This window comes from Hemiscyllium ocellatum, chromosome 50 (genome assembly GCF_020745735.1).
Source record: "Hemiscyllium ocellatum isolate sHemOce1 chromosome 50, sHemOce1.pat.X.cur, whole genome shotgun sequence".
Taxonomy (NCBI): Eukaryota; Metazoa; Chordata; class Chondrichthyes; order Orectolobiformes; family Hemiscylliidae; genus Hemiscyllium; species Hemiscyllium ocellatum.
This window is the reverse complement of record NC_083450.1, coordinates 975,458-997,517: the sequence shown is the minus strand read 5'-3', so window position 1 is coordinate 997,517 and position 22,060 is coordinate 975,458. Positions and strand designations below refer to the sequence as shown.

Sequence of the window (22,060 nt, the reverse complement as noted above, 5' to 3'; positions counted from 1 at the left end):
GATGGCCAGTCGGTTGCCCTGGAGAGGAGTTTGAATGATACTCGCGCGCAATGCGACCCGGGACTTGGAGTTCAGTTGCACCCGGACACGTGGCTCTGAGTGCGACGCTGGACTACAAATCCCAGGCGGCACCGCGGGGGTCGCACCTTGTGGCTCAGCGGCGTTGAAAGCTCATTCATCAAGTGTTCCCTCCCTGTCCATTGACTGCAGATGTTGGGCAGTCAGTCATTGTTTTGACCTCGGTAACATTGTGCTTTTGTACAGGTGCAAGGAGACAAGCTGAGGCTTTAGGTTAAACTTTTGGAACTTTATTGTGTGCAACTTTAAATTTATAAAAACCGGCATTAAGTTTACAGCACAAAACAAACCCAGAGCTGTTCCCAGGAGGCTTTATCAATGGCTAAAATACCACCCCCATAATTAAAAATACAGGGTAAAAAGGAAAGCTATGTTTGGAGGGTGTGGAAGAGCAAAACATAGGAGGAGAGAGTTATAAATACAGAACACGTCTGTATGCATTTCTAAAACGTTTCACAAAATGTTGTTCATATTATTCTAATTGAGAAAAGGGAAAAAAAAAATCATCAGCATGAAAGGGGAACAGTTTAAGTGGGAACATAGCAGGGTGCATGTCCTGGGAATATCCCTAGAAAAAGCAACTTGGGAAACATTCACAGACCACCGCAGTGTAACTGCTCTGGTTCAGATATATGCTGAAGCAAAACGATGCTCCAATTCATTGTTCCAAATTTAAAAATTCTACCATGGCTTCATCCAAATACAGTATATTCTAAACCCAAAAATAAAAAACTACTATTCCAAATACAACTTAAAACACAAAAGGGGACTTTTTTTTTAAAAAGCAGACCAAACAGACTATTTACAAATTGTCTTTTTTAAAAAACGGGAGTGTTACAATTGAAGCACTATCAGAATTTATTTATGTAGGTGGGAAAAGGAAATGGTAACACGGGCAGAATTATTAACCAGATTGACATGAGAGGAGGTACAGAATAAAAACTGCACTCACCCCCACCAAAAAAAAAAGGACCACTAAACAACCATTCCAGAGATGAAAATAAAAAGAAAGAACAAGACAGAGGTCACATCCTTCATTTGCTAATTAAGCTAATGCACAAAATGTAGAGGGTGTCCAGACTACCCACCTCAGCGCTTCCCCCCACTGGAGCTCTCCTTCAGGAGAGAACAAAATTCAAGTACCAAATCTTGGGCACACAACACATCAAGATCACACAATTCCCTTTGTGGGTTAAAAGCCTCCAATCTGAAACTTATTCTGATTCCTCTTTCCACAAACACTGTCGGATGTGCTGAATACTTTCAGCAGGTTCTGTTTTTATTTCAGATTTCCAGCATCCACAGTATTTTGCTTTTGCCCCCAAGTCACCAACAGCTTTTCTTGATCAGATTTTAACCCCCAAATTTGTCAATCTTGGAAAATAAATTCTGAAAGTGCTTATTCATAGGTATGGCTAAAAACCACAAGATCTACAAATACAAAACCCACCCCTACAAGTGAATAACTGTCTGCATCTACAAAAAGAATTCTGAGCAATGGTTTTATAGTTAAAATGCATTTTGCTGATGGGAGTTGAAGGGAGATGACAGCATTCATGCCAGTATCTACATTAAAAAAAACACCCAAATTACACCCAGCTGTACATAATATCTTAACCCACCGTAAAATCCAGTTCCATTAAAATAATTTAGTTGAATGTTGAGACAGTATAAAGATATGTTCGGAGGTCCTTCCCTTATCCTCAAGACAGGTTGAGATGCTCCCAGCACTTAACATAGTTAGAGACAAAAAGCTGCAGATGCTGCAATCTAAAGTAGACAGGCAGGAGCCTGAAGAACACAGCAAGGCAGGCAGCTTCAGAAGGTGGAGAAGTTGATATCTTGGTGTAAACCCTTCATGTCTACTTTGCTACCTCATGATGCCACCTGGCTTGCTGTGTTCTTCCAGCTTCCTGCCTGTCTACCCAACTGTTAACTTGGCAGGATCATAAAAATACCTTCAGAAACAAATTAAATTGAGTCACCGGATTAAAATTTTTCAGCCACTGAAGTTATTGCGATGATTCTCGCACAAACTGCAACCGATACTGTCAGTTGTCCCCAAACTAGTGCCCTTACCACCTAACAAAAACTCCATGTTCATTTCCAGCAGATCAGACTCTAAATCAGGGGCCTTAAGGAATAACAAGACATTTTAAACATTAGCCAGCAGGAAAGTGTTAATGGAGGGACCTTATACAGGCACCAACAGAACGGTTTGGTCTAATGTCCATCTATTGAGCTGACCTTACTCTCGGGGCAAGTGGAGAGTATTCAACCCATTCCACTCAAAGCTTCTTCAGAAATGGAGGTTCTGAAATAAGAGGAATTAATTCCTGCCAACGTCTTCTTTTCATCCCTTGACACAATTTCAACCAAATTTAGAAAACTGGTAGTTGTCCCAAGTGAGGGCATCTCCGCAAGAAAAAAAAAGCTTGGCAGCAGAACACGAGAATCAAGATTACAAGGTAATGTATAAATGGGTTAAAAAAACTGAGTGCACTTTCATTAGGAATTGATGGGAAATGTATATGTCCAAATATTACTGAAAATTTCCCATGCAGGCTCATGCTATAAATAATGTCAACAATGGACTGCAGTTCCTCCACTGATATGGAAAGTAATTACAGTATGACAAGTTTACACAAGCTTGGATGCAAATTTGAGAAATGGAAATTAGTCAATACAGAACTTTCTGGTCTATTCTTGTCCCCCTTTTTTTAAACTAGCTTCAAATCCCATGTGCAATATCACAGGAAATAAACTAGTTCAAATTTTTTGAAAGGATCCCTGCATGCACTTCATTAAAAAGTACAAATCAAGAGATTCCCATGGAAAGGAATTGTGAAAAAAAAAGGCTACACAAATGCACCTAGAACACTCCCAGTAAAACTGGAATGGTTTCAAAAAGTACAAAATAAAATATTTCCCTTCCCCAGGACACTCCCTTCCCTCCTGTCCCCTACCATCTCCCTCCCCCTTCAACTCCCATTGTGACAGTTACATCTAAAGAATAGCAAGAATCCAACAAAGTTGTATTGTGATGAAACAACAGGAGTTTGGTCACAGTTGGAGGGAATTACTCATCATCCTCGCCTTCGTCTTCTGCCTCTCGTTTTCGCTTCTGTCCTTGAGTGGCAGCATCCTCTGCACAAAAAAAACCAACAGCTTTCAGTACAGAGGAACCTCTTATCTGAACGAGATGGGCAGGCACTTTCATTCGGATAATTGAATCAACGCTTTTCCTCTGGGGTTCGGAGTCTGTTCTCCATTCAGGAAACTAGGCAGCAGCACACTGCGCACGAGTTCCTGCCAACCCCCAACCCCCCAATCCTGTCCAACACTGCAAACTTTACACTCCCAAATCTACTGACTCAGGTTTCCACTCCTGAATAGAACACTAGTGAGCCAGTTCAATTTATACAGTGATCATACAGCTTCATGGACACTTTACACAGACCACCTGTACTGGGCAGGTTTGTGTTAATGTGATTCAGCGGATGGTATGTTCATGAAAAAGGCAAAATCCCAAATCCAAGTGCTTAAAAGAGCACGCAATAAGTGTTGAACACTGTCAAGTAAGCACATTATATGACACTCTGCGCAATTTAGCTGGTTTGCCGATACTCTAAGCAGTTTCCATCTAAACTGATGTCGGTGGTGATGGCAAATAGTATTTGGAATTGGCCTTGAAATATGGCTGTGCATCATTTGCAAAAGCGCAAGTGATTGGCACTGTGTCTGCTTTTTATTAAAACCTAAAATTCAAATACTCAAACTGTCGTCATGTGGGATTTGAACTTTGTACAGAGTTTAAAATCTGATTGAAGATTTGTAGCTCGGGTATCCATTGTTGTGGTTCTGCTCGCCGAGCTGGAAGTTTTTGCTGCAAACGTTTCGTTCCCTGGCTAGGGAACATCAGTGCTGTTGGAGCCTCCTGTGAAGCGCTGCTTTGATGTTTCTTCCGGTATTTATATTGGTTTGTTCTTGCCGCTTCTGGGTGTCAGTTTCAGCTGCAGTGATTTGTATGTGGGGTCCAGGTCAATGTGTCTGTTGATGGAGTTTGGGGATGAATGCCATGCTTCTAGGAATTCTCTGTCTGGCTTGTCCTATGATAGTGGTGTTTTCCCAGTCAAATTCATGTTGCTGGTTGTCTGAGTGTATGGCTACTAGAGATAGCTGGTCGTGTCGTTTTGTGGCTAGCTGATGTTCATGGATGCGGATTGTTAGCTGTCTTCCTGTTTGTCCTATATAGTGTTTTGTGCAGTCCTTGCATGGTATTTTGTAAACTACGTTAGTTTGGTTCATGCTGGGTATTGGGTCCTTTGTTCTAGTGAGTTGTTGTCTGAGCGTGGATGTTGGCTTGTGTGCTGTTATGAGTCCTAAGGGTCGCAGTAGTCTGGCTGTCAGTTCTGAGACGCTCCTGACGTATGGTAGAGTGGCTAGTCCTTTTGGTTGTGGCATGTCCTCGTTCCATCTCTTAGGCATCTGGTGATAAAGTTGTGTGGGTATCCGTTTTTGGCGAATACCTTGTATAGATGTTCCTCTTCCTCTTTTCACAGTTCTGGTGTACTGCAGTGTGTTGTGGCCCTTTTGAATAGTGTCCTGATGCAGCTTCGTTTGTGTGTGTTGGGGTGGTTACTTTCATAGTTTAAGACTTGGTCTGTGTGTGTTGGTTTCCTGTGTACCCTTGTGGTGAATTCTCCGTTGGGTGTTCGCTCTACTAACACGTCTAGGAATGGGAGTTGGCTATCCTTTTTCTCTTCTCGTGTGAATCGGATTCCTGTGAGTGTGGCGTTGATGATTCGGTGTGTTTTTTATATATCTGTGTTTTTGATGATTACAAAAGGTGTCATCAACATATCTGATCCAGAGTTTGGGTTGGATTTGTGGTATGGCTGTATGTTCTAACCTTTGCATAACTGCCTCTGCTATGAGTCCCGAGATTGGTGATCCCATGGGTGTTCCATTGATTTGTTCGTATATCTGATTGTTGAATATAAAAAAAAGTGTGTGGTGAGGCACAGGTCCAGTAGTTTAAGTATGCCGTCCTTGTTGATAGGTTCGGCCTCCTGTGTTCTGTTATGTATGTCCAGTAGGCTGGCTATTGTTTCTCTGGCTAGGGTTTTGTCAATTGAAGTGAACAGTGCCGTCACGTCGAATGATACCATGGTTTCGTCTTTGTCCATGTGTGTGTCCCTGATGACGTTCAAGAATTCCTGTGTTGATTGTATGGAGTGTTTGGATCCGCTGACTAGGTGTTTCAGTTTTTGTTGTAGTATCACTACATAGTATCACTACCAGGGACACCAGCATACAAACTGGCCAAAGAACTACAACAAAAACTGAAACACCTAGTCAGCGGATCCAAACACTCCATACAATCAACACAGGAATTCTTGAACATCATCAGGGACACACACATAGACAAAGACGAAACCATGGTATCATTCGACGTGACGGCACTGTTCACTTCAATTGACAAAACCCTAGCCAGAGAAACAATAGCCAACCTACTGGACATACATAACAGAACACAGGAGGCCGAACCTATCAACAAGGACGGCATACTTAAACTACTGGACCTGTGCCTCACCACACACTTTACATTCAACAATCAGATATACGAACAAATCAACGGAACACCCATGGGATCACCAATCTCGGGACTCATAGCAGAGGCAGTTAGGCAAAGGTTAGAACATACAGCCATACCACAAATCCAACCCAAACTCTGGATCAGATATGTTGATGACACCTTTGTAATCATCAAAAACACAGAAATAGAAAAAACACACCGAATCATCAACGCCACACTCACAGGAATCCGATTCACACGAGAAGAGGAAAAGGATAGCCAACTCCCATTCCTAGACGTGTTAGTAGAGAGAACACCCAACGGAGAATTCACCACAAGGGTACACAGGAAACCAACACACACAGACCAAGTCCTAAACTATGAAAGTAACCACCCCAACACACACAAACGAAGCTGCATCAGGACACTATTCAAAAGGGCCACAACACACTGCAGTACACCAGAACTGCGAAAAGAGGAAGAGGAACATCTATACAAGGTATTCGCCAAAAACGGATACCCACACAACTTTATCACCAGATGCCTAAGAGATGGAACGAGGACATGCCACAACCAAAAGGACTAGCCACTCTACCATACGTCAGGAGCGTCTCAGAACTGACAGCCAGACTACTGCGACCCTTAGGACTCATAACAGCACACAAGCCAACATCCACGCTCAGACAACAACTCACTAGAACAAAGGACCCAATACCCAGCATGAGCCAAACTAACGTAGTTTACAAACTGCCATGCAAGGACTGCACAAAACACTATATAGGACAAACAGGAAGACAGCTAACAATCCGCATCCATGAACATCAGCTAGCCACAAAACGACACGACCAGCTATCTCTAGTAGCCATACACTCAGACAACCAGCAACATGAATTTGACTGGGAAAACACCACTATCATAGGACAAGCCAGACAGAGAATTCCTAGAAGCATGGCATTCATCCCCAAACTCCATCAACAGACACATTGACCTGGACCCCACATACAAATCACTGCAGCTGAAGCTGACACCCGGAAGCGGCAAGAACAAACCAATATAAATACCGGAAGAAACATCAAAGCAGCGCTTCACAGGAGGCTCCAACAGCACTGATGATGTTCCCTAGCCAGGGAACGAAACGTTTGCAGCAAAAACTTCCAGCTCGGCGAGCAGAACCACAACATTTGTACAGAGTAGTGTAACTAAGTTAAATGTCAACAACCAGAGGACAGATTTAAGATGATAGGTGAAAGAACTAGAGAGAACACAAAGAACCATTTCCTAATCTCCCTGGAATTGTGATCTGGTGGAAGCAGATTCAATAGCAACAATTTGAAAGAATACTAGTGGCATGCTGTTTTGGGAGACAGTGGGAAGTACAAAGTTTGAAAGAGGACCAGAGGACTGCGATTAATTCGCAAGCCTTAGCAAAGATATGATGGTCTAAATAGACTCACCCAAACTCTTATACACTTCTATATGCTGTCTATACAGATTTTATTCATATCAATATAGCTTTAAAATTATAATACCTTGCTCATCTGCCTCTTCTTCTTCTCCTTCATGAACATAATCATCATCATCGTCATCATCCTGAAAAGAAACAATTTACCTTTGAGGTATTTGGCTGTAAAGTGTAGGAAATATGGGAAATTCCACAAACCATAATGTAGTACATGACCTAATCAGTTGTTTCAATAATGTAGATCTGATAGTAATGGTGTTCTTCCTCGAGTGGCAAATCATTGTCATCCACTCAAAGCTAGTTAGGAATAGGTAAAAATGCAAAGGCCATACCCACCAACTGCATAAAAAGGAAGACACCATCAATGGGAGGCAGTGGTGTATTGGTAATGTCATTGACCTATAATCCATGTCCCCAGGTTAATATTCGAGTATTAGGTTCAAATCCCACCACAGCAGATGGTCATTTGAATTCACACAACTTTGGAATTGAAAAGATAGGTTCATTTTTTGTTTGCAACAATAGACAGTTGTGTGGTTGCCATTAGACTATCTGCCCTACATGTGACTCCAGATTTATAGCAATGCAGTAGACTCCTAACTAGCATCTGGGCAATTAGCCATGAGCAATAAGTGCTGGCCTCACAAAGCAACATGCACATCCCAGGATAAATTCTCTCTCTGTGGAGTTTGCACATTCTCCTAGTGTCTGCGTGGGTTTCCTCCCACAGGCCAAAGATGTACAGGTTAGCTGAATTGGCCTAAGCTAAGTTGCCCATAGTGTTCAGGGATTTTTATAGGTTAGGTTCATTAGTCAGGAAAAATGTAGAGTAATAGGGATGGGGAATGGGTCTGGGTGGGATACTCTGAGGACCAGTGTGGACTTGTTGCACCAATTGGTCTGTTTCCACACTATAGGGATTCTCTGAAAAGTTGAATTGTGACAGTTTTTCAGAATTCAGATCCAGCTGGACTTCATTCCAATCTGAAGATCTTCCCATGGTTGTTGATTTTCTTTTTGACAAGTAACCCGATGGATGTGAGGATTTATCAAATTCTACCCTCTGACTAAAAGAGCTGCTTTTCCCCATGTTTTTGTTTTATTTTGGCCTGATCTTTGCTGAAACTGTTGTCTTCCGCATTGTGCAAGTGTATTGGTGTTAGAGATTACAGAGAACAATTCTCATTTCAATTACAGTTTAGATATTAGCCAACATTTAAGTTGTCTTAAGAAAAAGGTTTGTGTTATAACAAGCAGATTATTTAAGCTCATTGAAAAAGCCTGATGAGTGTTTTTTGGCCATTTTGATGATTGAATCATGTTATACTGTCGGCACGGCTAGTGGAGTTGAGGGCTCGATTGCCAGAATATTCCTCCTCAAGAATAGACAAACCTGAATTTCTTCTTTCAGAAGATAGGACAGTCCAACCTCCCCTGGTGGTTCACCATCCTCTTCCTCCTCTTCATCCTCATCATCAAGCTCTTCATCATAATATTCTTCAGCAGCACCAGCTTCGTCATCATCATCCTCACCCTCTACACAAGAAACATTGAGAAGTTTGTATATAAAAGATACCATCCTGCATTACTGAAGCACTAAAAAGTGCTTGATAAGGTTCCCCACAGTAGGCAATTGCAGAAAATTTGGAGGTATGGGATTGAAGCTGATTTAGTGGTTTGGATCAGAAATTGGCTAGCTGAAAGAAGACAGGGTGGTGGTTGATGGGAAATGTTCATGATGGAGGTCAGTCACTAGTGGTGTACCGCAAGGATCTGTTTTGGGGCCACTGCTGTTTGTCATTTTTATAAATGATCTGGATGAGGGCTTAGAACATGGATTAGTAAATTTGCGGATGACACTAAAGTCAGTGGAGTTGTGGATAGTGACGAAGGATGTTGCAAATTAACAGGGACGTAGATCAACTGCAGAGCTGGGCAGAAAGGTGGAAAATGGAGTTTAATGAGGTGATTTACTTTGGAAGGAGTAACAGGAATGCAGAGGACTGGGCTAGTGGTAGGATTCTTGGTTGTGTGGATGAGCAGAGAGATCTTGGTGTTCACGTGCACAGATCCCTGAACGTTACTATCCAGATTAATAGATTGTAAAGGCGGCATATGGTGTGTTCGCTTTTATTAGATGGATTGAGTTTCAGGGCCATATGGTCATGTTGCAGCTGTACCAAAACTCTGGTACCTCGGAATATTGTGTACAGTTCTGGTCACCACATTATAGCAAGGATGTGGAAGCTTGGGAAAGGGTGCAGAGGAGACTTACTAGGATGTAGTCTGGTATGGAAGGAAGGTCTTGTAAGGAAAGGCCGAGGGGATTTGAGAGTGTTTTCATTAGAGAGAAGAAGGTTAAGAGGTGAGTTAGAGACATACAAGATAATCAGAGGATTAGATCGGGTGGACAGTGAGAGCCTTTTTCTTTGGATGGTGATGGCGAGCACAAAGGGACATAGCTTTAAATTGAGGGGTGATATAGGACAGATGTAAGGGGTAGGTTCTTTACTCAGTGAGTAGTAAGGGCGTGGAATGGCCTGACTGCAACAGTAGTAGACTCGCCAACTTTAAAAGGGCACTTAAATGGTCATTGGATAAATATAAGGATGATAATGGAATAGTGTAGGTTAGATGAACTTCAGATTGGTGCAACATTGAGGTCCAAAGGGCCTGTACTGTACTGTAATGTTCTATGGAGTCTGCTAGTCCATCTCCTCCTCGAGATTCTTCCCTACTCAAACAAACAGATTTCTTACCTTCATCAGACTCTGGGGCCTCTTGGTCATCTCGATCAAAGCCATCCAAGTAAGTAATGTGAGGAAGCAGCTTGAAGATGCTCTCCCTGTAGTCACTTGGATTAGAGATGTCACAGTTATACAGGTCCAAGCTCTTTAAGTGAGTCAGGTTTTTCTGAAATTTTCCAAAGACTGATGTCAATTTCAGGACAAGATAAGGCCATGAATGTTTGACATTGTGTGACACTGTTCAGTCATGTTCAAAAACACCCTGTTTACTGAATGCACCTAAAATGTCATTTAAAGTAGTAACTGTCAAAACAGGCAATTTGGGGTAGTTTAGAAACTAACACAGGAAGCTTTAAAATAATTGATAAATTAGGTTGGGGTTTGTCATTTAGTCAAATGTAGGGTATCACAGAGTGTGAGGGGAAACAAAGAATTCCAGCTAAACATTTGAGAAAAAGGGAGTTAAAACTGATCTTCTATTTCAACTCTGCACATGGGGTCAACACACACGTAGGATGGTTTACATGAAAGAGGGACTAATGAGACAAGTGTGCAGCTTGGAAGGGGCATTCAGAAGTTCACTGATCATATTAATGAGATACACTAAGCCACACTGGGAAAAGTAATAATGGGTTAACAGTAACACTTTGTTGCTACAGTGCATCTCCACCCCGAGCGAGTGCACTTTTACTTTTTCCTGAAGGGCTTATGCCCGAAACATCGATTCTCCTGTTCCTTGGATGCTGCCTGACCTGCTGCGCTTTTCCAGCAACACATTTTCTGCACTTTTACATAGCCAAGCCTCCCTGCCACAAACAGAAAAATAACCCAAACGCCTTCAAAAGGGTTTGGTGTTTAACAGCAGTTAAAGAATCACTAGCTGCTACGTGAAGAGCCTCAAGGATACAATCAAAAGAAAGGGACAAAATTTCTACACAGCCTGCTAGAAAAGAAGCAACAGACATTCTAATTGACCTTCACCGAGAGGTTCCAGAAAGTCTATTCATGGATCAGCAAGTTACCAGAGTCAGTTGTTATTTTGAATGAATCATATAGGATGGGCCAATGGGCTGAGAAGTGGCAGATGGAGTTTAATTCAGATAAATGAGAGGTGCTGCATTTTGGGAAAGCAAATCTTAGCAGGACTTATACACTTAAACGGTAAGGTCCTTGGGAGTGTTACTGAACAAAGAGACCTTGGAGTGCAGGTTCATAGCTCCTTGAATGTGGAGTCACAGGTAGATAGGATAGTGAAGGTGGTGTTTGGTATGCTTTCCTTTATTGGTCAGAGAATGGAGTACAGGAGTTGAGAGGTCATGTTGCAGCTGTACAGGACATTGGTTAGGCCACTGTTGGAATATTGCGTGCAATTCTGGTCTCCTTCCTATCAGAAAGATGTTGTGAAACTTGAAAGGGTTCAGAAAAGATTTACAAGGATGTTGCCAGGGTTGAACATTTGAGCTACAGGGAAGAGGCTGAACAGGCTGGGGCTGTTTTCCCTGGAGCATCGGAGGTTGAGGGGTGACCTTATAGAAGTCTACAAAATTATGAGGGGCATGGATAGGATAAATAGGCAAAGTCTTTTCCCTGAGGTCATAGGTTTTGGGTGAGAAGGGAAAGAAATAGAAGAGACTTTTTCCACACAGAGGGTGGTACGGGAATGGAATGAACTGCCAGAGGAAATGGTGGGGTCTGGAACAATTGCAATATTTAAGAGGCATTTGGATGGGTATATGAATAGGAAGGGTTTGGAGGGATATGGGCCGGGTGCTGGCAGGCAGGACTGGATTAGGTTGGGATATCTGGTCGGCATGGACGAGTTGGATGTACATCTCATGACTCTATATAGGGGAAAACATTGTTTATTTCAAAGATGCTGCAATAACAGATCCAACAATGGCAAGGGAGAAAGTCAGAATAAGCTGCCCAGTCCCCCTCCAGAAGGAAGTGGATCCCAACCTACAGTTCCCCATCCCTGAGAATATCAGAGTTCCTGATGGAGACAAACAATATTTCTGATATTTTCAGACACCCTGAACTTGGAAGGTCAAGCTGTAGTTGTGAGCTAGAGCAGTATTTCCACTCATGCCCATATCAGACTACTTCCTCTCCAGTTTTCAACAAAACCCATGTGTATGGAGTTTTGGCTGTAACAACATGCACATGTTTCTAGATCTGAGCAATGGTTACTTACCAGTGGCTCCACTGTGCTGTAGTCTTTGATTTTATTGCTGCTGAGGTTGAGGTACACAAGGTTGGGACATTTCTCTGTTAGTAATTCCAGTCCTCCCGAGATGGAGTTATCGCTGAGCTCCAGCTACAGAATGAGATAGAGCCAGACAGATGTCTGTAAAGTCCATTCTCAACCCATTCAGGAATCAGAACACAAACCAAGCAAAAGGTCAGAGCATGAATGGTCCCTCTTTTCAAAAAGAAAGACGACAGGTTTGCCTGTCATAGAATCCCTCCAGTGAGGAAGCAGGCCATTGACCTATCCCCATCCTATCCCTTTAATCCTGCATTTCCCATGGCTAATCCACCTAACTTGCACATCTTTGGACTGTGGGAAGAAACCAGAGTACCTGGAGGAAACCAGTGCTGACATGGAGAAAATGTGCAAACTTCACGGAGACAGTGACCAGAAGGTAGAATCGAACTGGTGCTGTGAGGCAGTAGTGTTAAGTGGGCTACTGTGCTGTCCACTACTTATACAGTAGCTCTCAAACAACAGGCTACAATGTATTTCATACAAGTGTTCCAAAGTGCAAAGGTAACTACAATTCAAAATAATGCACGAAACAGCAGTCAATACTAGAGATAAACAATTTTTTTTTTGTAAAATCAATGTTGAATGAGGGTTAATGGTTGGCCAGGTTATCAGAGAGAATTCCCCTGCTTTTCTTTGCAATGGTTTTCTGGGATTGTTACAGCCATCGGAGCCCCTGAATGCTCTGTCAGTTTATCTCCTTACCTGCAAAAATGGCAGTTCCAGCAGAGTAGTGCACCCGCAATACAGCACTGCAGCATCAGCTTGGGCTTTTATCCTCAAGGGTCTTGAGACACAACTTCATGAATCAATAGACGAGTACTACCAAATGCGTACCACAGCTACCTGATTAAGGAGCAGCACTCCAAAAGCTAGTGCTTCCAAATAAACCTGTTGGGCTGGAACCTGGTGTTGTGCGATTTTTAAAAACTTTGCCCATCCCAGTTCAATATCAGCACCTCCATATCATTGCTACCAAATATACGAATACTGTAAGGTGGTGTCACTTAGAGTAGCAGCTAAAGTCAGTAACTTACAGACACCAATTCACCCACGGCATGCCAGCTGTAGGATGCATCGTCGGCAAGGTGCACTGCAGAAATTCACCAAGGCTCCTTAGACCCCATCCAACTTCCAACCACTACCACCATCATCGGGGAGGAAGAGGAAAGCAGCAGACACATGCTAAAACCACCATCTGCAAGCTACCATTTAAAACACTGACCATCTTGGACTTGGAAATATATCACTGTTCCTTCAGTGTTACTTATAACAAAAGAACGCAGTGGCTCAACAAAAGACAGCTCACCACCACCTTTTCCAAGACATCTAGGCAAAAGTAATAAATGCTGGCCCAGACATATCCACAAGTGCTTTTTTAAAAAAAAAGAATAGAATGTTATCAGCAGCTACCTAGGCCATGCACATCAGCTTCTTCCATAATGTGGATCTGTACCAACAGATCCTTTATACCTTCAGCTCTTAAAAAGTGAAAAACCAGATTTGTGTTATAGGAAGTATACAAAAGGACTTCATCCTTAGCTGGCAGCGTAAACTGTAGTTTTAAAAGAGTAAGTCATTTCTGTGATTTGATCCCATTTATCTGGTGCAATTAAGTCACACACTCATGAAGTGCCCTTACCCACACTTGTGATGTTGTCACTACACAGGAGTGTAGGGATATCAGCATACAGACACTCGCTGTACACAAGTGGGGCCATTGTGGCTCTTGGGATAATCACTGTTAGAAGAATGAGAGGTGATCTTACAAAAGCAACACAAGATCTTGAGGATATTTGATATACTGGAGACTAAGGAACATACATTAAGAATAAACTAAGCTGGTTTAAAGAGTAAGAGGTCTCCCTTTTAAGATAGAGGAGATCTTCTCAGAATCTAGAGGCATCCCCCCCAAAAGGTACTCGAGATGGAGTTTACGAGTTTATTCAAAAGGCAGAGTTAGACTTTTCATTGACACGGACGTGGAGGATTGTGAGATACATACAGGAAAGGGCAGTTGAGACCATACTAGGCAACTAAAAATCTTATCAAATTGTGAAGGAGGGCCTGAATGGTCTCTGGACGTTCCTATGACCTAACAGATCACGCAGTCTGGGAGCCAAGTGTCTTGGTGAGTACAGCCAGAGTTCTATAGCACCATTGTAGCATGGAAACAGACTCTTCAGTCCAACTCATCCAAGCTGACCAAGTTTCCCAAACTTGCCAATGTTTGGAAATCTGCTGGAAATTCCACATTCAGGGACAGGGTGAGGTTCAGCTGCAATATTCTCCACTCCCACTAACTGACGAAGGAAAATCAGGGATGTCAAAATATTTAACAAGCTCTGCAGCAAGCCCTGTTCCCCTGACCTTAGAAACAAATCCATTAATACAATTTTCACCCTCACCCCATCCAAACAAACTCACTCATGCTGCCACAAATGCTCACCTTCAAGAGTTTGTGCAGGTTTGGAAGTTTAGCGAGAGACTTGAGTCCCACATTGATCATACTGAGATACTCTAGCTCCTTAAATCCGTCATCAAAGCCATCAATCTCCCCTTCGTTGCTGCGACAGTTGTCGATTACTAGCTCTGCAACCTGAAGTGGGAGGAAAAAGAAAGCATGTTTCAGCTATTCATTATGCAAATGACAATGAAACACTTCCCTGGTCCCACTAACCCAGCAAAAGCCCTAAGATGTTCACAAACACTCCTGATTGCAGCCACTATACAGCAGGGATAGCAGTGTAATGGCTGTTAGCCAGAGGATGTGATGGTACATACCGCAGGATAACTTGTATAGATAATGCTAACAGATACCCTGAGCTTTTACAAACACAGACATGACAGTAATTGGAAATACAATCTCCCTGAACTGGAAGATTGCATTCCTATGTTGCCTACATCATCTAGGCTGGTGGATCAATTGGACACAGTAAATGCAAGTGAATCACACAGACCTGCAAGGGACCTCCTACATGTCCAGAGTAGGATGTTCAAAATGTTCAGGACCTGCAAACCTAGGGAATCAGTCAGAGGCCAGAGAATTTTTGGAGACCACCACAAGTCATGTGGAGAGCTTTAACTAAATACTTAGCCACAGATTAGCACAGTCAGGGATAGGAGAAGCTTCCAAATCCCAGTGTTGCAGCCTTTGTTTCATCCTTCTCCTATTTCTCCAGCTGCCTTCTCTAGTATCGGTGGCTGACTTTGATACATTTTAGAACTTTCCTTCCCCAGACTTCACATCTGGTGAAACTTTTAAAGTAACCTCACTGTCCTCTTCCAGTCAGAGGGTCTTAAAACCCAACTTGGTACTGTATAATACAATTATTGTGTGGTTTTAAATTTTAGCTATGTCTACAATTCCTAACCATGGCAGTAATGCACTTTTGGATTTTTCAACAAAAAGTAATCCACAGTAGAAAAAAGTCCAAATGGGGAAAAAGGGGTGAAATTGTGGGGTTTGGTTTGGTATTGTATTATGCACATTTGGATCAATATCCCCCATTAAACCAGCTGGCTAAGGCCCAATATCCTTAATAACAAATGATTTGGAGGAGCCAGTGTTGGACTGGGGTGTACAAAGTTAAAAATCACAACACCAGGCTATAGCCCTGTTGAACTATAACTTGGTGTTGAGATTTTTAACTTAACAGAGAGAAACAGACTCCTGCCTGTAGAGACTGGTGGGCACCACTGGGGCAGGGGTGCATAAATACCCTGAAGAATGATATTTTGACACTTTCTGTTGAATGCTTGATTTTATCTATTCGGATTAGAATTTTTAAAGTAGCAGAAACTGGCTCCTTCAAAGTTAAACTAAACAAACATACTAGCATATATTCAACATTCGTCATTTCGTGGGCATCCTTACAATTAGAACACAAGTTCAAGTTCTTCTATTATCCCTGAAGTCCCATTCCATACTAAAAAATTATTTTGAAATCATTCAATAAATCCATTACTTTGGTGACCCAGTTTAAGAAAAAAAAACGTTTACCATCTGTCAGTGAAAGGAAAATAGATTATAACTTAAAGTCTTACGAATACCGTGGGCAGAAACCAGGCCTCAGGACACAACATATTAGAAGTAGTGAATGAAACAAGTTCTAACCACAACCAGACTACTGTGCTGTGCTGAACTTGTGAAATGCTTACAAGCATTGTGGAACAAAAAAGGGACTTGACATTGATATAGCCACATCGCCTGAAATCTCAGTACCCAGGTACTTACCTCCCCAGACCAGGTCCACAGGACTGGTCAACGTATGCATTCACAATTGAATATTTCCCACTGATGAGCAGGAACCAGAAAACAGCGATGCATGAACTCTCTCCGTACACTGGCCTTTCAAACACGGATGTTTAACATTTTTTACAAATGATTTTAGGAAAAGAGACACAGTCAGGATAACAGAAGAACCCCAGGAAATTAAGCCGAGTGTCCTCCTCTCAAAGTATGGCAGGTAGGACTAGATTGGGTTGGGATATCTGGTCGGCATGGACAGGTTGGACTGAAGGGTGTTTTCATGCTGTACATCTCTATGACTATGTGTAGGTTGGGTGGATTGACTATGCTAAATTGCCCCAGTGTATAGGGGCATGTAGGGTAGGCAGTCTAGCCATGGTAACGGCAGGGTTAAGGGATTGGTTCGGATGCTGTTCAGAGAGTCAGTGCAGACTTGATGGGCTAACGGCCACTTTCTGCACTGGAGGGATTCTCTGATTCGATGAGATGGCAAAAGGCATTCATAAATCACATCTGGATGTTTTTCAGATGTGAAAGCTTTAAGTCCACATATCAACACATCAGCCCAATATTAAGCCACTACCAAACCATTTTGCCCACTTAAAAAGGAGGCTTAGTGCTGTGTCCAATCGCTACATATGGCACCTATCCCTGGTACTGCGCACTGCTGACCATTCTTCCTCAGCAGGGCTGGGCAGCAAGTACCACTAAGCTGTTCCATTACAGACATCACAGCTCACAACCCAAAACTCAGTTCAGTAAAAGCAGCAGCAGTATCCTGATTAACCGTTTCCCTTAAACGTGGGCCAACCTTAGCTGGGACAGTTTCAGCGTTAGCTATCACCAGACCAGGGTTGAGCTCATTTCCAATCCATCTGGCTCACCGTCAAACCATTTGAAACATCAGTGGCATCCTCAGACTACCTACAGAATCTAGGTGACACTGCACACCAGTGAGCAGGAGAAACTCAGGCTAGAAAGGCCTTTGCCTCACAGTCAACCAGTGACAACACCACAGCATGTTGCATTTGTACTTGAGTATCCCGTTTCCTCTCCAGTTAAAAGGGATTGACAAGTTTTTAATCTCTATTATTTTGTGGGATGGGGTTACTGCTGGAAAGGTCAGCATTTGTGCAAATCCCTTATTACCTTTAACTTCATGGTAATTTCAGAGGGCAGTTAAAAATCAACCAGAATCAGACTTACAGCACAGAAAAAAAAAAGCCTTTTGGCCCATCATGTCTGAACCAATCAAAAATAACCACCTAACTATTCTAATCCCCTTTTCCAGCACTTAGTTCACAGCCTCATACGCCTTGGCATTGCAAGTACGTAACAAAATACAGTTCAAGTGTTTTTTAAAATTGTTATTGTTCCTGAATATCACCCTTACAAGTAGTGATTCCCAATTCTCAATACTCACTGGGTGATCGCAAAATGTAATTCCTGATGAAGGGCTTATGCCTGAAACGTCTATCCTCCTGCTCCTCGGATGCTGCTTGACCTACTGTGCTTTTCCAGCACCATACTCTCTACTCTGATCTCCAGCATTTGCAGTTCTCACTTTCTCCTGACAGCAAAATGTCACTCACATTCCGTCTAAACCTCCTGCTCCAGAGACTACGAATCGAGAGTTACGTGTACACCAGACCAGGTAACAATGACAGATTACCTTTCCTAAAAGGGACGTGCAGTTCTGGTCTCCTTATTGGAAGGATGTTGTGAAACTTGGAAAGGTTCAGAAAAGATTTACTAGGATATGGCCAGGTTTAGAGGATTTGAGCTGTAGGGAGAGACTGAATAGGCTAGGGCTGTTTTCCCTGGAATGTCGAAGGTAGATGGGCGACCTTATAGAGGCTTATAAAATCACGAAGGGCGTGGATAGGGTAAATAGACGAGGTTTTTTTCCTGGGATTGGGGAGGCGAAGAGTCCGTAACTAGAGGGCATAGGTTTAGGGTGGGGGGGGGGGGGGGGGGGGGGGTAGATATAAAAGAGACTTATGGGGCAACTTTCTTTATGCAGAGAGTGGTGTGCGTCTGGAATGAGCTGCCAGAGGAAGTGGTGGAGGGTAGTACAATTGCAACGTTTAAAAGGCATCTGGATGGGTATATGAATCGGAAAGGTTGGGAGGTATATGGGCTGGGTGCTGGCAGGCGGGACTAGATTGGGTTGGGATATCTGGTCGGCATGGATGAGGGTCTGTTTCCTTGCTGTACATCTCTATGACGTTAGTGAACCAGATGGGTTTTTGAATCACAATCTATGATACTGTTGTGGTCATGGTCACCATGACTGAGTCTAGCTTTTATTTCAGATTAACGGAGTAATTCAGATCCAAGAAACAGGCAGAATGTTATAGCAACATGATTACACATTATTATGGAAATTACCCAGTGACAACTCACCAAGGATTTATACACTATATGGTGCACCATTAAACCATTAAGACTGACAAGGCTCCAGGGTTTAAAAACTCATGGATCTAAAACAACTGCCCATGACAGATGGGAACAAGGTGCAGTGGTTCTCGCTCATTACTAATGTCTTGTAAACTGATGCAAATACAAGGATAAGATGAAGTACTGTTGTAACAGTCCCCAAAATCCAGAAGACTTATTATCACCCATTACAGGTTTTACTTGTATAAAAGGAAGACAAAAGCAAGATTAAAAGATCAAAGAGCAGCAGAGTGAGGAAAAAAATAAGAGAACAGACAAGCAATTCAGAAAGTTTTGTGATCTCTCATTTGTTGCACAGCTAAGTTTGCTTGCGACCAGATGCCTCCGATTCTGTGCCTTGTGTTGCAGAAAGCCATGATCAATATAGAGCATAATACTTTACAGGCCTCAACACACTACCAAAAGTCACTTGGATCATTCACAGAGTGACCAGGGATATTATTGAATAGATAAGGAGCTAGTGCCAAATTACAATTATGTTCTTATATGTAACATACAGGAATCAAAAAAGTTACATTCACCAATTAGGTGAATAACACTTACTGATTCATCACCCAGCTGCTTTGGGACCCCACTTTAATGCTCAGTTGCAAGAAAATGCAACCATCACTAGACTTGAACTCAGGTTTCTACCAGGTCTGCTGAGTTTCATCAGCAGTTTCCATTTTTTTTTGCAACCATCAAACTGATTCCTTTCTCTGCCCCTCCACCTGACTGACTATTGCTCAACTCCAGTTCCACAGGAATAGTCACCAGGTCCCTATCATCGGAGTCAATGAGCCATTCTACTAGGAAAGGTGTCACTGCCAAAACCAATCTCCTTTTCACCCAACAACAAAAACACACACACACCAGATGGGAGTTCAAAAGTAAGAACTTTGACCATTTACTAAACAAACAAAAATCCCCCCCCAAAAAAAAACTGTGGATGCTGGAAATCAGAAACACACAAATTGCTGGAAAATAAACTCAGCAGTTCTGGCAGCATCTGTGGAGAGGAAGCAGAGTCAAAAGTTACAGGTCCAGTGAGTCTGCTTCAGAACTTCTGAAATTACTGTGAAATGATGTGGTAGGAGGAATAAAATTGGGGGTGGGGGTGGTTGGAGGTCCACCTCTCCACCCCAACACACACAAATATTTAAAAAAAAAGTCTAAAGCATGCACACACGACAAAACAAAATAAAATAAAATGCAAAGCCGCCCCCAACCCCAAAAGTGCAGGGGGGGGAAAAAAAAAAGAACTTCAGATCAAAATAAGACACTGCAAAAAGTAAGAACTGGACAAATATAAATCTATTTTGAGGGAGAGCAGTGAGAAAGATTCAGTTGAGTTTTAAAGGGAAATTACTGCAGCTCTGAGGGAAACCCAAGTGAGCAACCTGGACTTTTTCTTCTGCAAGGGGAAAAAGAGATCACAAATACAAGTGACATGTGCTGTTAAAACTCCCTCACTCCATTAATGTGCAATAAACCCTTTACCTCGCCTGGGTTCCTGTTTCTCAGCTCCAGTTTGATCCTTTTCTTCATCTCCATTTTTCCCAGCCTTTTTGTTTTAAAAAAAAGATTTGAACAAGACGAGAGTCTTCCCAAAGAAAGAAAGACAAATAAATAAGCAGCTTTTTCTTCCACTCACTCACTCACACATCTATATACACACAGACAGTCAGAGACAGGGCTCAAGCCAAGGACAAACGGCCTTTATCTCCCCCACGGTTACTCAGCCTCCATTACACACAACCCACACACCTCCCGCCCCCTGCCCCCTCTCCCATTGGTCCCGCCGCTCACTCCCGTCCGCCCATTGGTTGCGATTCAAATCCCGCCCTCCTCCCCCCCCGCGCGTGCCCCCTCCACGTCCGGGGTGCTCATTGGTCGTGGCGCCGCATCGATCATCCTCACGGAGGGATGTGATTGGAACAGGTGGGCGGGGTTTTCCCCAGCAACCTCCCCCCCCCCCTCCGTCGATCAGGATCCAAGTGGACGAAGGGGTTGGCCGCGCGCTGGGGAGGCGGAGGGGTTGGCGACATGCTATTGGCTCACTCTGCTGTCACTCTGTCGCTGGGCGGGTCGTCGTGGCCGTTGAATCCCAATACGATTGGTCTAAATGGGAAGGGGCTGGTCGCGCCCTGAGGTCTGATTGGTAAAGGCGGGTGTCAATGAAAATTGAATTCTCCGTCCCTCCCTCAACGCTCGAGGTTGTGAAAGCGCCAAAAGCTGGGTCGGAAGGGGGTCGGTGTATTGGTGAATAGTGTAGACCCCTCCCTGTCGATGAACAACAACAACAACAACAACAGACGTCGATTAATGTCCTTTTTATAGACTGAGTGAGGCAAAACACTTCTGTTTTTTTCCCACATTCAGACTTTACTAAATAACCTGCTTTGTGACCGGGGTAACCATATCTCACAAGTTTTTATTTATTTTCCCCTCACCCCGGCATTCCCTTCGGTCTATTTGTTATTTACATGTGTCGGGGAGCGCTTTTCCCCCTTCCGAAATGATCCAGAATTAATCGTATAATCACAAATCATGTATTTTATGTGTTGTTACACGGATCGCGCTGAATTCTCCGGGGGGTGGTTGAGGTTTCCCGCAGAGGCAGGCGCCTTGTCAGGTGGAATATCGAGGAAAAGGAAAACCAGATCCAAAGGTGAGAAACCTTTTCAGAAAAGGAGTAGGTTTGGTGTTTCATAAATGTTCTTACCTCACCTTCCCAAAATAAAGATGGGGAGGACAACTTGATACGAGGTTCATCCATGGGTGCTGAAGAAAATGCTTGCAAAAAAGATATTTGGGACCTTGATTTTATGTAAAGTTTTGTTTATTTATATGTATGTATGAAATATATTGTTATTTGTTTGAAAGGTAGAGGGTGTGATGAAGCTTCATGAAACTTCTAGGTTTGGCCTTCTAGGTTCCACAACTTTTTTTTTCAGGAAGGAAGGATTCAGAAAAGATTCATGAGAATGGTTGCTGGGATGAGGGACCTCAGTCCCATGGATAGATTGATGCATCTCCTCCTCAAAAGGGGAGAGCAAGTGATTGAGAGGAGATTTGATGGGAAATGTATCCAGCCTAACAGTTCTGGTCACAGGAGGAAAAACGTTCCCATTTTTCGGATGAGACCCAAATGACACTGATTGATGGCAAAAGGAGCAAAGATGACATGAGACCAAGCCTTTTTCTCAAGACTCGATATCAAGTTTAACAATTATAG

At 42.9% G+C, this 22,060-nt stretch overlaps 1 protein-coding gene across 1 annotated transcript; it reads right to left on the bottom strand.

Annotated features, from left to right (window-relative positions):
• Positions 1 to 292: 292 nt before the first annotated feature.
• On the bottom strand, positions 293 to 20,582 carry anp32e (acidic (leucine-rich) nuclear phosphoprotein 32 family, member E). Its single transcript, XM_060820588.1, has 7 exons — positions 20,323 to 20,582; positions 14,581 to 14,730; positions 12,060 to 12,182; positions 9,878 to 10,031; positions 8,512 to 8,654; positions 7,186 to 7,246; positions 293 to 3,225 (listed from the first exon to the last, which is right to left on the bottom strand). The coding sequence occupies exons 1-7, from the start codon at positions 20,374 to 20,376 to the stop codon at positions 3,158 to 3,160; spliced, it is 753 nt and encodes a 250-aa protein (XP_060676571.1). The 5' UTR covers positions 20,377 to 20,582; the 3' UTR covers positions 293 to 3,157.
• Positions 20,583 to 22,060: the final 1,478 nt, after the last annotated feature.

Bases quoted from the DNA above. Each gene is read 5' to 3' on its own strand.
- anp32e (XM_060820588.1), bottom strand. From the start codon at position 20,376: ATGGAGATGAAGAAAAGGATCAAACTGGAGCTGAGAAACAGGAACCCA. The intron at 10,032-12,059 runs GTAAGTAACCAT...GGAAAATTTCAG, and splicing joins ACAGCACAGTGGAGCCACTG to AAAAACCTGACTCACTTAAA. The intron at 8,655-9,877 runs GTAAGAAATCTG...TTTCTTGTGTAG, and splicing joins GGCCCCAGAGTCTGATGAAG to AGGGTGAGGATGATGATGAC.